This window comes from Siniperca chuatsi, linkage group LG4 (genome assembly GCF_020085105.1).
Source record: "Siniperca chuatsi isolate FFG_IHB_CAS linkage group LG4, ASM2008510v1, whole genome shotgun sequence".
Taxonomy (NCBI): Eukaryota; Metazoa; Chordata; class Actinopteri; order Centrarchiformes; family Sinipercidae; genus Siniperca; species Siniperca chuatsi.
In genome coordinates, this window is record NC_058045.1 from 32,493,045 (window position 1) to 32,509,564 (window position 16,520).

A 16,520-nucleotide genomic window follows, 5' to 3' on the forward strand; every position below is an offset into this window, starting at 1 on the left:
TAATCAGTTAGTCAACTGACAGAAAATGAATCAACTATTTTGATAACTGATGTTTGGACATTTAAAAAAATGTCCTAAATTAAAACAAATCAAACACAGAAACAAAGTGAAATACAACGCACATTGTTAGATGTATTTTTTCTTTTTATGTAGACATTTACTTTGGAATAATTCAACAAAAGATGTGTTTAAAAGGACAATTATTTAACTCGGGACTGACCCCTGAGGAACTCCACAGGTCAGAGGAGCACGGACACTTTAAACAATGTCCCCTCTTATTCTGGATCTGGTCTAACTGAACCTCAACCTTTTTCAGACCTGTGGATGTACATTAAATAAGCACTGTGAAGATGAATCCCAGCATTAAGACAGTTGGTTTCTGTCCTCCAGCAGCAGCAGAGCCGGTCACCATGAGTCTGGACGAGGACGCCCGCTGGCTGGACTGGATGACCAAACAGTTTGAGAGCATCGCTGGAGACGACAAAGAGATCGACATCGATGAGTTTAAAACGGCTCTCAAGGTCAAAGAGGTGAGAAAGACAGAGGTGGAAGAAATATTCAGATCCTTTACTTAAAGGTTCACCCCAAAATCAAAAATACATGTTTTCCCTCTTACCTGTAGTGCTGTTTATCCGTCTAGATTGTTTGTCCATGTAGGAACTATTTTCTTTCTACCGATATCTCCAAAACTCACACCAACACAATCCAAACAGATAAATAGCACTACAGGTAAGAGGGAAAATACGTAGTTTTGATGTTGGGGTGAACTGACCCTTTAAGTAAAAGTACCAACACAACAATGTAAAAATATTGTATTATCAGCTTCATGTACTTAAAGTATCAGGAGTGAAAGTACAGAAGAATTATCAGCATTTTACTGCTGTAGCTGCTCGAGGTGGAGCTAGTTTAACTGCTTTATATACAGTTAGCTGGTTTTAACTGCTTTATATACAGTTAGCTAGTTTAACTGCTTTATATACAATTAGCTAGTTTTAACTGCTTTATATACAGTTAGCTAGTTTAACTGCTTTATATACAGTTAGCTAGTTTAACTGCTTTATATACAGTTAGCTAGTTTTAACTAATTTATATACAGTTAGCTGGTTTTAACTGCTTTATATACAGTTAGCTAGTTTAACTGCTTTATATACAGTTAGCTAGTTTAACTGCTTTATATACAGTTAGCTGGTTTTAACTGCTTTATATACAGTTAGCTTGTTTTAACTAATTTATATACAGTTAGCTGGTTTTAACTGCTTTATATACAGTTAGCTGGTTTTAACTGCTTTATATACAGTTAGCTTGTTTTAACTAATTTATATACAGTTAGCTGGTTTTAACTGCTTTATATACAGTTAGCTGGTTTTAACTGCTTTATATACAGTTAGCTTGTTTTAACTGCTTTATATACAGTTAGCTTGTTTTAACTAATTTATATACAGTTAGCTAGTTTAACTGCTTTATATACAGTTAGCTGGTTTTAACTGCTTTATATACAGTTAGCTAGTTTTAACTGCTTATACAGTTAGCTAGTTTAACTGCTTTATATACAGTTAGATAGTTTTAACTGCTTATACAGTTAGCTAGTTTAACTGCTTTATATACAGTTAGCTAGTTTTAACTGCTTTATATACAGTTAGCTAGTTTTAACTGCTTTATATACAGTTAGCTAGTTTTAACTAGTTTAAATACAGTTAGCTAGTTTTAACTAGTTTATATACAGTTAGCTAGTTTTAACTACTTTATATACAGTTAGCTGGTTTTAACTAGTTTAAATACAGTTAGCTAGTTTTAACTGCTTTATACACAGTTAGCTAGTTTTAACTGCTTTATACACAGTTAGCTAGTTTAACTGCTTTATACACAGTTAGCTGGTTTTAACTGCTTTATATACAGTTAGCTTGTTTTAACTAATTTATATACAGTTAGCTAGTTTAACTGCTTTATATACAGTTAGCTGGTTTTAACTGCTTTATATACAGTTAGCTAGTTTTAACTGCTTATACAGTTAGCTAGTTTAACTGCTTTATATACAGTTAGATAGTTTTAACTGCTTATACAGTTAGCTAGTTTAACTGCTTTATATACAGTTAGCTAGTTTTAACTGCTTTATATACAGTTAGCTAGTTTTAACTAGTTTAAATACAGTTAGCTAGTTTTAACTAGTTTATATACAGTTAGCTAGTTTTAACTACTTTATATACAGTTAGCTGGTTTTAACTAGTTTAAATACAGTTAGCTAGTTTTAACTGCTTTATACACAGTTAGCTAGTTTAACTGCTTTATACACAGTTAGCTGGTTTTAACTGCTTTATAACATTCATGATCATTGACCAGTTATTGAAATGAAACCATGTGAGAAGTTTAGAGAATAAACGTCTCTCTTACAGACAGAGTTGGTGTTTGACACACTGAGCTTTGCTGTGGTTGTCATGAGATGTGTTATAATGTGCGTGTTGTGTTATAATGTGTGTGTTGTGTGCAGTCTTTCTTTGCCGAGCGTTTCTTTGCGCTCTTTGACTCGGACGGCAGCAGCTCCATCAGTCTGGACGAGCTGCTGAAAGCTCTGGACCTCCTGATCCACGGCAGCGAGACGGACAAGCTCAAGTTCCTCTTCCAGGTCTACGATGTGGACGGTCAGTGATCCAGTTAACAAACACACATATAGACACACAGGATTTTGAACTGATGTACTACGGAAATGTCATCGTAATTACTATTAAATTATGACACGCGACAGAAACTGTGGTTTATACAGATATGCAGACGATGTGACTTGGTGTCAGCAGAGTGAACTGGACCTTCACTCCAGTAAAACAAAAGAACTGGAGTCGGTGTCAGCAGCTCAGTTCAGACTGAGCCTCGTTTCATCGTCGCTGCATTAAAACAGGTCGCAGCTCGCTGACTAGTTCTCACGTACAGATCAGTTGTTAGGAAATGTTTACTAGCTGCAGGTGGAACTTGTTAGCTAACTGAACCAACAGACAGTCTGGAAGATTTTAAATTACATTTCACTAAAATAACACAACACACCTCAAATTATGAAACGTTATGCTAATAACATTTGACTAAATGAGTAAATAACGTCAGTTAGCTTAGCATAGGCACATATTTCCCTCTCATTATAAACTGTATGAATCCCACTAACTCTGAAACACAGATTTCTCCGTGTCTGCAGACAGAAATAAAACACATTTACACAGATTTATCTTTGAGCCTCTGAAACTGTAATGTTTGGAAGTTATGCTAGCTCCTGATGCTACAGCGACTTCCTGTTTGCATAGCTGATTGCTCCTGATTGGGCGGCGCTGAAGATGTTTCCTAGCAACAGATTTACACGTGACTAAAGTCTCGCTGAGACGTTTTAATGGTGCGACCTGGTTCAGTGTATCACTAGTCTGAAACTAGTTACTGAGAACTGAAGGACTTTACGTTCAGACTGAGCTGATTATCTAAAGAGGACTTTATTACTCAACCCGACATAATCAATCGCCAATTAAAGTATTTATTTGCTCAAACAACTTTATAGTTTTGGTGTAAGTCAGCTAATTTTAGAAGCAGTCTATAAATCTGTCATTGAAAGTATTCTGCCGCACGTCATCACTGTGTGAGGAGGAGGAAGGTGAGGAGGAAGGCTCAGTGTAGCAGCTACAGGACGCATCAGGCTGCAAAGTCAGTCAGTTCTTAGAGACTCAGATTTGATCTTTTATACAGTCGGTGTAGTTGTAATGTGTTGTCTGTGTCTGTTTTAATGTTTTAATGAACTGCCAGATGGAATAAAAGACAATTTTCCACTTGTGTGGGCAATAAAGTTGGATTCTGTTCATTCACTTGTTCACAGTTTTTCCTCCTCACACGTTTACAGTTTTCTAAAGTTTTTTTTCCGTCCACTCGGCAATAAACGAACTGCAGAAAATCCCGTTAACACTCCTCTTTTAACTCAAGGAGGTTGTTTTTGCTCGCAGGCAGCGGTTCTATCGACCCAGACGAGCTGCGAACGGTTTTGAAGTCGTGTCTGCGTGAGAGCGCCATCTCTCTGCCGGAGGAGAAGCTGGACGACCTGACGCTGGTGCTGTTCGAGTCGGCCGATAAAGACAACAGCGGCGCCATCACCTTCGAGGAGCTCAAGGCCGAGCTGGAGAACTTCCCGGAGGTGATGGAGAACCTCACCATCAGGTCCGACAACACTAACATTTACTGTCTGCATGTTGTCCTCTGCTACGAACTGAACTTATTACTAATATTTCCTGGTTATTATTCTTATGATTTATTCCCACTAAACACAGTTAACTGAATTCTACTTAACCTGTGGGGGCAGCATGTCCTGCGTCCAGTCTGCCGAAACATTATGCAGAACAAGACTTTTCGGCTTTAATCGAATCCCTTTTCGACGTGTCTTCGCTATGTAATGTGTCTGAATAATGAACACTGACCTGAACTGAGGCGAGTGAGGCCTGCAGCTCTCTGGATGTTGGTGTGGTGTTATCTCTGACTAATATTTAACTTTGTTTGATGATCTGAAACATTTAAGTGTGACAAACATGCAAAAAAGTAAGAAATCAGGAAGGCAAACACTTTTGCACACCACTGTATATATATATATATATATATATATATATCTTCTCTCTCTCCCCCCCTCTCTCTCTCTCTCTCTCTCTCTCTCTCTCTCCCTCTCTCTCTCTCCTCTGCCCTCTCCCCTCTCTCTCTCTCTCTCTCTCTCTCTCTCCGTCTCTCTCCCCTCCCCCTCTGTCTCTGTCTCTCTCTCTCTCTCTCTCTCTCTCTCTCTCTCTCTCTCCCCTCTCCTCTCTCTCTCTCTCTCTCTCTCTCTCTCTCTCTCCCTCTCTCTCCTCTCTCTCTCTCTCTCTCTCCTCCCCCTCTCCCCTCCCTCCCTCTCTCTCCCTCCTCTCTCTCCCCTCTCTCTCTCTCTGTCTGTCCTCTCTCCCCTCTCCCTCCCTCTCTCTCTCCCCCCTCTCTCTGTCTCTGTCCTCTCTCTCTCTCTCTCTCTCTCTCTCTCTCTCTCTCTCCCTCTGCCTCCCTCTCTCCTCTCTCTCTCTCTCTCCCCTCTCTCTCTCTCTCTCTCTCCCCTCTCTCTCTCTCCTCTCTCCCTCTCTCTCTCTCCCCTCCCTCCCCGTCCTCCTCTCCTCAGTGCTGCTAACTGGTTGAAGCCTCCTGACGTGGAGCAGAAGAAGCGCCACGCTCCACGTTACCTGACCCGAGCCTACTGGCACAACAACAGCCGTAAGCTGCTGTTCCTGTGCCTGTACGCCTGCCTCACTCTGCTGCTCTTCATCGTGGCCATGCTGCAGCACAGTCACGGCGGCGCCTGGTACATGGTGGCCAAGGGCTGCGGACAGTGTCTCAACTTCAACTGCACCTTCGTCATGGTACGACACCGGCCGAGTCGTTTTCCAGCCGGTTACACGTGAAAACATCTGCACTTCATGATAATTACAGTTTTATTTCAAGCAAGGAGCACAAAGGGCTTTCAGGTGCAGGGAGATAGAAGCATAAAAAGACAATCTCACATGTAATTACTGTAATTATTATTATATTTCTTCCTCTTCATTCTTTTTGTATATGCTGCTAAGTGGAGTGGAGCATCTGATCTAATCTACAAAAACAACAGCGTAAAGGACAGTTCCATATAAAAGCTATAAAAGTGAATTACATACGAGTCCCTGTAATATCTGGCTCTTTGAAATGCTTTGGATGCAAACCTCTGCGTCAAATCTTCAGATTTAGATTTCTTTTCACTCTCGTGGTTTCTTTGGGGAATCCAAACTCACTGTAAGTTTTCCGTTTCTTAAAACTGACCAGTTTTGTCATGACTCGCCTGCAGGTGGGATTGTGGATTTTACTACTTATTATATACCTTGTGTGCGTGTGTGTGTGTGCAGGTGCTTATGCTGCGTCGCTGTTTCACCTGGCTGAGGGCCACCTGGGTGGTGAGGGTCTTACCTCTGGACCAGAACATCTTGCTGCATCAGATCGTGGGCTACGCTGTCCTCTGCTTCACGCTGGTGCACACCACCGCTCACATCTTCAACTTCGGTACAAACTGAGTGTCGATCGGATCAGAGTGTCCCCTATTTAGGTTTGATTTCAGATGATGTGGGACTGCAAGCATCATTTCAGATGTTGTATGGTTTAATATCCTGAATATAATACTGTTAAATCATGACTTCGGGCTCCTAGTTCTTTACAGGATCAATACTTGCATAAATACTTCTGGTTCATTTCTTATGTATCGTAAACACAAAGGTGCTAATGAAAGCCGAACTGAAATCAAGCGTAGATGTACTTATTTATTTTATTCTTTATTTAATTCATTCACTTCGATGTCTTGTTGATACATGTTGGGATTCTTTTTAGTTTATTTCTGTTATTTTAATTCACAATCGATAGAACAAGTCACAGGTGCAGAGGGGGTTTAGTCGAGGGGAGGGAGAGAAGTGGATTACAGCATCGCATTAAAACAGAGTGAGCAGGAATAGGTCTGTTTATTTATTTATATTTGTAAGAAAATGCAGTTTTTATTACTCTGCGGGGGCAAACATGCATTTATTTACACATATAAACACGTGAGCAGGTGAAACAGGTGCGAAGTAAGTGTTGATGCTGCGTCGGTGTGTGTTTCAGTGCAGCTGTCCGAGAGCAGCGAGTTCAGGCTGTGGGAGTACCTGCTGACCACGAGGCCGGGGATCGGCTGGGTGAAGGGGACGGCCTCGGTGACCGGAGTCATTCTGCAGGTGGTGATCTGCCTCATGGTGCTCTGCTCCAGCACCTTCGTACGACGCAGCGGACACTTTGAAGTAAGAGTCAACGTGCTGATACTGGTTCAGAATGTGTATTGGCAGATGTGCGACTACAAAACTGCACTACATCAATGTCTTTATTCATAAAGTTCATAAATGTGCTAAAGTGCCATAAAGGACAGGTTCAGTCTGTCTTAAAACAACAGTCCGGCGTCCACGTGAACACTGAACCAGGTTTTTCTTGCTGGAATGGTTCCTGCTGCTCATACTGGACATTAAAAGATCTCTTCATGATGGGATTTCAGTGGAAGTGATGGAGGACGAAATCCACAGTTTCTGTGTAAAACGTTTCAAAGGTTTATCTGAAGTTAGTGCGACGCTTCAACAGCCTGAAGTTCGTACTAAAAACACAGAAACTTTCCACCTGATGTGTCAAACTCAGACTGTCGAAGCTTCATATGGACACCTGACTATAGTTCTGAGGCGGACTTGAAAAACTGTGAACCTGTCCATGTTCACCATCTTAGTTTAGCGTGTTAGCATGCTAACATTAGCTAGTTAGCAGTGAACACAGAGTGCAGCTGAGGCTGATGGGAGCGCCAGCAGCTCTGCAGGTGTTCGGTCAGAAACCAAAGTGTCGGACGCGTTAACATGTCGACCTGATGGTGGCGCTAGATGGAAAGTCAGAGGATCAGCAGAGTTGTTACAGTTCATCCTGAGGGGAGCATGAACGATGAAGCACGTCTCATCATTCATGTTCAACAGTTGTGGAGATATTCTGGACCGAAGTGGAGGACAGACAGACGGACTCATTGACTGACTGACATTCATAGAGCCATGCCGCTAGCAGGGCTAAAAATCTTTAACAGTATAAAAGACGCAAAAAATGTAACTTTTAAGTGCATTGTGAGTTTTCTTTTAAAACATTTAGGACATTTTTCCACCTGCTTCTGAATGTAGGTAAATATTCAGTCCTTACCAATGTGTCTTTTTGTGTCTTTCTCTGTCTCTGTATATAAAACATTACTTTCTCCACCTTCGCCCATAATAAGCTTGTTTTTACCGCCGTGTTGTGTCCAGTCCACACACAGTGTGTGTGGTGTTGGATGGGCTCCCTCTTGTGTCTGTGGTCACTTATTGCAGCAATGACAGAACTATAATCGTCCGTTTTTATTCTCAGGCTACAGATATTGTTTCATTGTCCGGTCCCTGAAGTAGAGCTACACGCACAGTAGACGGTGTAACGTCGAACTCTCCGTGAGCAAAATCTTAAAAAGACTGGATAGAAAAATGAACTGAAAAATCACTGAAAGTCTGTATGTTATATTGAAAAGTAAAAGATAAAGATTATTAGATATAAAGATTTTTGAGCCGAACACTTTAATGATTCCAGTCTCAGTCTTTCTAATACTTGTCGGTTTCATGGGATGAGATGATAAACCTGCAAACAGCTGTGTGACACTGTGTGCTGTTTGTCCTCCAGGTGTTTTACTGGTCTCACCTGTCCTACGTGTGGGTCTGGTCTCTGCTGATGGTCCACTGTGCAAACTTCTGGAAGTGGTTTGTGGTTCCTGGTTTGCTCTTCCTGCTGGAGAAGATTGTAGGAATCGCAGTTTCCCGTATGGGAGGGCTTTACATCGTGGAGGTCAACCTGCTGCCGTCCAAGGTGCCGCACGCAAACTGACACCTGCTGACAGTTTATTGATTATTCAGCGCACATCATAAATATAAATACTTATATTTCAGACAGCAGCATTATTTAAATTACAGATTGTCTCTGTGTTTAAAATCTGAATGCGACACAACACGTTTTCAAAGTTTAGAGAGTTGAGCATCTCGTCGCTGATTGGTCCGAGGGGGGCCTGCATTATTAAGAGATTTACTCTTTTAAATTTCCACTAGAAATGTGGAGTCAGCTGATGTGCAGATGAGGTATTTTATAATTTGTTTTAAAATTAAAAATGAATACAATGAAACTTGTGTCATCCCCAAATTGCAGCTTCTGTCCTCAGGCACCTACAGTATAAGATGAGTTTTGCAGACGTACTGGGAATGTCCCAACATGAGACGTGTCCTCAGTTTCCCAACATCAGAATAATCATTATTAACTCTTGTTGTTCATCTTGTCGTTGTTTATCTCTCAAAAATGATCACAACAAAATAAAAAATGAATAAAATACATTAAAAATACATTTTAATTTCTGTAGATGGTTCCATTTTGTAAATGACTGAACTTCTCAGTCTTTGACGTCAACAGACTGCAGAGAGATTTGCAGCTCTTGTCGTGGCCAACATGCGACTGTCAGACATACCGTTACAGGTGATGTGCAGATAGAAAGAGTATCTTTGAAAGTTTGTTCTCGGTGCATCTTCCAGCAGTTTGCAGCTGAATCAGGAGCTTCTCAGTTGGAGGACAGAAACCTTCACACGGACAAAAAGAGACCGGATCACACTGATTGATCTGCAGCCTTTAACTGTGCAAACAGACCAATGTCTCGACAACTGTGTCTTCGTCGGAGTCAACATGGACAAAGACATAAAGCAAACACATATAGTGTCAACCTAGAACAGGTGGACAATTGTCATTGGATAGTTGGTTGAACAGGATTTCAAATCTATTGGATAATGGATCCGAGATTCAGGATCACAAGATTCCAGATCCAAGAGTGGGAGTTAATGGCTGCAGATCAGTCAGTGAGCTCCAGTCCCCCTTATTCCCCCTAGAAAGTGTTTACTGTGCGTTAACAGCTGGCCAGATGTGTGTGGTGTTTTCATGTCTTCTAATGGAACCAGTTTGCCAAACTCACATTCGCAGCTTCACTGACGTCTGATGGTGTCAGCCGTAACGAGTGTGAGGTCAGAAATGGCTGATTTTGTAGTTCTGTCACCGTGGAAAGCTTCAGCATCAGCAGAACGTGGTCACTGGAGGAATGCCTGTGTTGTTCTGTGTGTGTGCAGGTGACTCACCTGGTGATCAAACGTCCTCAGTTCTTCCATTTCAAACCCGGAGATTACGTCTACATCAACATCCCAGTGATCGCCAAGTACGAGTGGCATCCGTTCACCATCAGCAGCGCTCCAGAGCAGTCAGGTGCACCTCCCCGCTCTCACACACGGCGGTGGAAAGTACCTGAGTACATTTACTCAAGTTACTACTTCCATTTTCTGCTACTTTCTACTTCTACTCCACCGCATCTCAGAGGGAAATCCAGAACGTTTTACTCCACTACATTTATTGGACATTAGTTACTTTGCAGATTCAGACTATTAATACAAAATATAAAACACTTAATAAACGATGATGTATTATTATAGGTGAAGCTACCCAGCAGAATATAAAGTCATTAAAAGTAGCTCCACCTTCACCAGCTGCAACATTAAAGTGATGAACACATCAATAATTACAATCCAATAATATGATATATATATTATTCTGCATAATGAGTACTTTCACCTTTGGTACTTTAACTATATTTTTATGCCAATGCGTTTGTACTTTTACATGAGTAAAGTTTTGAATGCAGGACTTTAAACTGTAGTATTAGTACTTTTACTGAAGTATTTCTTCCACCTCTCTCTCACACACAGATGCCTTTTTTTGCAATAAGGCAAATTAGTGGAAAAACAGCCCAGAGACAAACTGCACTGACTGACGCAAGACGTCTTAATAAAAACGTCATGTTAGAAACAAATGTGTTGTAGAGGAATTACACTTACTGGGGAATACTAACCTGTTCAAACTGATGCTGAAGTTAACATCCTTAACCAGTGTCTCTTCCAAGATGTTGATGCTTTTCAGGGTGGAAAACGTTCTTCATCAGCACAACTAGCATGTGTTTGTTTTAACTTTAGCATCTCATACAATGCAAGTTTTTCTTCATCCAGGTTCCAGCTGCTGTCCCATTTATCCAGTTCTAAAAACATTAAAATGTATTTTACAAAAACAAATGAAAGGAGCCAAATACAATCAGTAACACAGAGACGTCAACGGGAAGGGAGGAAATAATAAAGCAATGAAATAAAGAAGAGCTGTGTATGTACAACGTAGGTGCTGAGAGAGACGGAAGAGAGAGGGTCGTGTATGTATGGATAGCACGTGAATAGTCTGAAAGAGTGTGACATTATTGCATTAATAGGGCCATTACAGGACTCCATAGGTTACCATACTTTTTGTAAACTGGTGTGTTTAACAGGAGCACAGATGACGCAGTGTAAAGTGGCCCCCCACTCTTACCTGGTCCTTCTCCCGGTATCTAAAGAGAGATAACTCTACAGTAAAATAGTGGGACCCTCCAGGCAGCAAAGACAAACACAGTGGGCTTTAAAAGATATGTGGCTGGCAGGGATAGCCATTTAATATTAATAATATCTACCAGTTTCATTTTTGGAGACAAGCTTTTGCTTTTTTCATTTTGGCTAAGTTAATAGATGTAGTGAGATTTAATAATTCACACAGATAATGCGTTTGCTATATTCTTCAAAGCGAGCTGGGCAGAGGTTGGTTTCTGTTGTACGGTGTGAGGATCCTCAGTTGAGGCTTTAATGTTTAAAACCTTTGACCTGCAGATGTGCTGTGGCTTCACGTCCGCTCGATGGGTCAGTGGACCAACCGTCTGTACGAGTACTTCAGACAGCCAGAGAGCCCGGCGGTCAGCCCCAAGAGACTGGGCACCAGCCTGAGGAACCGGAGGCAGCTGATGAAGGCCCAGGTTCAAAACACACACACACTTTTCTGTGAATCACTGTCTCCGTCAGCCAGGTTTTATTTCATGATACGTCCCGTCTGTCTTGCTTTTCCTTACAGGAGGAGTTGTTCAGCTCCACAAACTGCGGCGGAGGAGTAGCTTCTAATGAGGACGACGCCATCGAGCTGATGATGTACCGTCAGAACGGCTCCCAGGCCGATGAGGCCGCGGCCCCGATGTCTGAGTCTCCGGGGCCAGCGGAGCCTCTTCCGGACGAGCTGGGTCCGGCAGAGAGAGGAGAGGCTCCTCCGCTCAAAGAGGTCCAGAAAGGTGTCTTCAGTATGTTAACAAATATCAGATGGACTTTTATCTGCTGTCAACTGGTTCTCCTTTTTAAACTGCAGGTTCCTGCCAAGTTCGGTGAGAATCACAGGTTCTGTAACATCAAGGTGAGCAGATACCCCATTTAGCATCAGTGCACTTACAAAGACATAACTGAGCAACATATTTACATTTTTCCTTTTTAACAGTATTTTTATTATGCTTTTCAACACATAAACACAAACACAGACAGCTCCAACAACACCAGCAGCACACAGACGCCACCAGAACTAAACATATATATATATATATATATATATATAGAGTATTCTATGTTATGTGTCAGTGTTATGTAGACGGACCGTATGGGACTCCTACGAGACAGATCTTTGCCTCTGAACATGCCGTCCTGATCGGGGCCGGTATCGGGATCACACCATTCGCCTCCATCCTGCAGAGCATCATGTACCGGTAAGATACCAGACATCTGCAGGTCAAGTACAGCATCCCACGCCTCCTTTTCTCAAGAAACTTCCTCCAGGTTCGCTGAGAGAATTGGGAGAAACTACATCTCCCAGCATGCTTCAGATGAGTAGCTGGAATAAAGAGTAAATAACAACTATCTCCGGGGCAGACCCAAGCATGTTGGGAGATCAAGCGTCAAAGTTCAGCCTTCACCTTGAAAATAGCAATCAAACAAAAACAATCCCAACTCAAGGTGCACTTAAAGCTTTTTCCTGAGCTCTCAACTGTACCGCCACAGTCTTCGTCAGTGGAAGGATTTTGCCCAGTTGTCATGGAGATAGATCTGATCCCATCCACAGCACCACCGGGACTTGTTTGTCGTCTGTGTTTGCCCAGCGCGCATATGAGCAGATCCGTCTCCATGACAACTGAGCGCTAAATAGGGCTGCGCGCTATGGCTGAAAGCTCGGGAATAAGCGAGTAAGTGGACCTTGAGTTGGGATTGTTTTGTCCAAATGTTGGGAGACGTAGTTTCGTTGCCGCCTGATAATGAGACTGACAACACTGGTGCTGAAAACAATGATTAATCGACGCGAAGCATTTTGTGTATGAAAGGTGCTTTATAAATAAAGTTTATTATTATTATTATACGTTCAAAGCAATGAGTCTATTTAAGAGCTGTTATCTCTGTAATTTAACTCACAACAACCTGTAGAGGCGTGTTGATCTCATCACTGGCAAATATTTTTCTGTTGTTGTTTTTCATAAATGTAGCCATGTAGCTAGGCAGCCAGGAAGTGACATGACGTCCCCGTCCTTAGTCCCGCCTACAGAGCTCTGATTGGTTGGCTCTTTCTCTATTGGAGGGAACAGTGGCTTCTCTATGGGTCCATTTTAAATATTTTTGGGGCATTTAATGCTTTTACTATTAGACATCAGAGAGTTAAGAGATGATGACACTTCACAGCTGGACTACAGGTCAGGTCAGATCTAAGGGCAGGGGCAGAGCAGACAAGAAGAATGAATGAAGTTCTTCAAATCCATCCATCCATCCATAAGCCAGAGAACCCGGAGAGAACCCACGGTAACACGGGGAGGACATGCAGACTCCACCCAGAGAGATTGTGTGATGTTGGTCTGGTCCGGGAATCGAACCCACGATCTCCTTATTGGGAGGCAGGAGCTTTAACCGCTCTGCCACCGTGCACCCGTTCTTCAAATCAATGTGTAAAAATAACTTCATATGTAACTTGATATTGTGTTTGTTTTCTACAGATACCGCAGGAGGAAGCAGAACTGTCCCAACTGTAGCTACTCCTGGTGTGAAAACATCAAGGACAGCGACATGAAGCTACGCAAAGTAAGAAAGCACCATAAAGGTTTAGTGACGGCTCGTTACACAGATTTTGTTGCAGTTTAATGAAATGATTGGGAAAATGTATTTGATGCGAACAGACGTGGACATTAGTCTGTTTTGGACCCTGCAGGTCGACTTCATCTGGATCAACAGAGACCAGAAGTCGTTCGAATGGTTTGTCAGTTTACTGACCAACCTGGAGATGGACCAGGCCGATGAAGAGCCAGAAGGTGGGAGAGAGTGAAATAAACAGAGAGCCGTCAGAATCAGAATCAGAAACACTTTATTGATCCCCGAGGGGAAACTCTCATTACAGCAGCTCACTGTCAGTCAGCGCACACAGGAAGAGAAGCACTGAGCAAAAATATAATACACTATAATACAGGTCAGATAGATTAAGTATAAAATAAAATAAGTGTAAAGTACAAAGTGGGTTTACCGGTTGATGATAATAACACAGTATAAAGTAATAGAGCATGAACTGTTGAGTTAAGTGTAGCTTATTAAGATTATAATGAGACGGAGGATATTGCACAGCAGTAATAGAAGTATGAATAAATATCAATAAATAGGGAATTTTAAACTGAACAGAGTATATTGCACAGCAGTATTAAACAGAATATTGCACAATATTCAAGTATTGCAGAGATGTTAATGATCAATGTCCAGTTTAGTGACTTCGGGTCATACAGACTGACTCTTAGAGGGAGGAGTTAAAGAGTCTGATGGCCACAGGCAGGAAGGACTTCCTGTGGCGCTCTGTGGTGCATTGTGGGGGGATGAGTCTTCCGCTGAAGGTGCTCCTTTGTTTGACCGGCACGTCATGGAGCGGGTGGGAGACGCTGTCCGAGATGGCGTGTAGTTTACCCAGCATCCTCCTCTCTGACACCACCGCCAGAGAGTCCAGCTCCACCCCCACAATGTCCACCGGCCTGACGGGTCATGTAGAAAGATAATCGTGATGATGTAGAGACAGAAATAAAACCTCTGATGAACCTCTGTCGTCTGTCAGGCCGCTTCCTGGAGATGCACATGTACATGACGTCAGCGCTCAGCAAGAATGACATGAAGGCCATCGGCCTGCAGATGGCGCTGGACCTTCTGGCCAAGAAGGAGAAGAGAGACTCCATCACTGGACTGAGGACCAGAACCCAACCTGGACGACCCGAGTGGGGGAAGGTGAGCACACGGTCACAACACCTGAGCAGTTTACTTTTTTGGTTTTCTTCTGACAATTGGGAGAGTTTCAATATGCAAAGTTCTTAACTGGACACCTGATGTATGATATACCTTATAATTTAGGGCTGTTACTAATGATTATTTTCATTATTGATTAATCTGTGTATTTTTTGATTAATCCTTCAGTTAATAAAATAAACCATTGACACACGTCCATCACAGGTTCCCAGAGTCCAAGGAGACGTCTTCAAATGTCTTGTTGTGTCCGACCAACAGTTAAGAACCCGAAGAGATTCAGTTTACTGAGACAAACCCGAGGACGTTTGCTTGACAAATGACTTAAACAGTTCATTTATCATCAAATTATTGTTGCTGATAAATGTTCTGTTGATTGACTAATCAATCGATTGTTTCAGCTGTAATTTAATTTACTCAACAGAGAGTAAATATTTAATTCCATTAAAAGTAAACACATCATTGCATTTGACCACCAAAAAAAAAAAACAACTTTGTATAAATCCAGGAGAAGAAAAGAAAGGCATTAATGTTAAACCGCCATTTCCTGCACAAACATGTTCAATAACGTTATCGAATATAATGAATATAATGAATATAATGAATGATCAGAGGAGCAGCTGCAGCAACACGGCTTCCTGAAGAAGGGGGTGCTGTTGCTCCGCCGTTAGCTTAGCCGGGTTTAAACCGGCGTTGCTGTGTCCTCAGAAGCTGTAGTTTCCTATCTTAAAGCACTATGTTGAGCTGAGGCCTAAAATATCGTCTCTTCCTCATGTAATGGGGCCTTTAAAGAGTACGACTGCTGTGGGTCTGAAGCACATTGGGGAGATTGTTTTCCACCACTGGTTGTTCAGAAAGTGTACTGCTTGGTTTCCGGCGCTCCTGTGGTGAAACAGCGTGTTGTTGGTAGCCGTTTTCAGAATCGCCTCCTCTGTAAAACATGTTGTTGTCGTGCGTCAGGTGTTTCAGAAAGTGTCTGAGGAGAAGAAAGGGAAAGTCCACGTGTTTTACTGCGGCTCTCCTGCGCTGGCTAAAGTCATCAAAGCCCAGTGCGAACACTTCGGCTTCAACTTCTACAAGGAAAACTTCTGAGGGGGACACCTGCTGTTCAGCACACAACTCCTGCTGTGCCATCCTGTGTGTGTGTGTGTGTGTGTGTGTGTGTGTGTGTGTGTGTGTGTGTGTGTGTGCTTTATACCGTGATTGTTTTTCTCCATAACAACCGTCTGTGTTGTGCTCTGCCTGTTTGCTGCCTGTTTGTTGGACAGTAGACGATGCTCCATCGTGTTAGCTGTTGAATCATATATGCACTGGTGTGGTTTAACTGGTGACACGTCACTCACATGATGTACCTGTGTAGATCTTGTGATGACTCATTTATGTCTGCATATAGAGAATGAACCAGGTAATAAATGTTTTCTCTCATTAAAGGATCATTCCCTCTGATCTGATCTTTTTTTTTTGACATTCGTCACAGTTCAGGTGACGTCACTTAGCATTTTTGTTGAACTTTCTTTCATTTAATCTCTCTCCTCTACAAGTCAAATCCAGGAAAGCAGCTCTGCGTGATATTATAATGGTTTGTACACGTAAGGTCGAGAAAGGTCGCAAGCATTTTCAGTGTGTTCGATGTTTCTCTTTTTTTGTGATAGAAAATGACTGAAGTGAGACGTTCAGAAAGCGGCTGGGAACGGCTGGTTTAATCTTTAACAGTGTGTTGGATTTTATAAACTGATCGTGCGC

At 42.1% G+C, this 16,520-nt stretch overlaps 1 protein-coding gene across 3 annotated transcripts; it reads left to right on the forward strand.

The window, feature by feature from the left end:
* Positions 1-335: 335 nt before the first annotated feature.
* On the forward strand, positions 336-16,223 carry nox5 (NADPH oxidase, EF-hand calcium binding domain 5). 3 transcript variants are annotated; one of them, XM_044192227.1, is made up of 16 exons: positions 336-530; positions 2,486-2,636; positions 3,966-4,176; positions 5,147-5,384; positions 5,898-6,051; positions 6,640-6,812; positions 8,239-8,421; positions 9,714-9,846; positions 11,322-11,464; positions 11,560-11,760; positions 11,845-11,889; positions 12,108-12,232; positions 13,502-13,586; positions 13,714-13,813; positions 14,596-14,762; positions 15,738-16,223. In XM_044192227.1, the coding sequence occupies exons 1-16, from the start codon at positions 351-353 to the stop codon at positions 15,867-15,869; spliced, it is 2,421 nt and encodes an 806-aa protein (XP_044048162.1). In that variant the 5' UTR covers positions 336-350; the 3' UTR covers positions 15,870-16,223. The 3 variants fall into 3 exon arrangements, with proteins under 3 accessions (XP_044048162.1, XP_044048163.1, XP_044048164.1); XM_044192228.1 differs by lacking the exon at positions 15,738-16,223 and adding an exon at positions 14,985-15,730; XM_044192229.1 differs by lacking the exon at positions 8,239-8,421.
* The last annotated feature ends 297 nt before the right edge of the window (positions 16,224-16,520 follow it).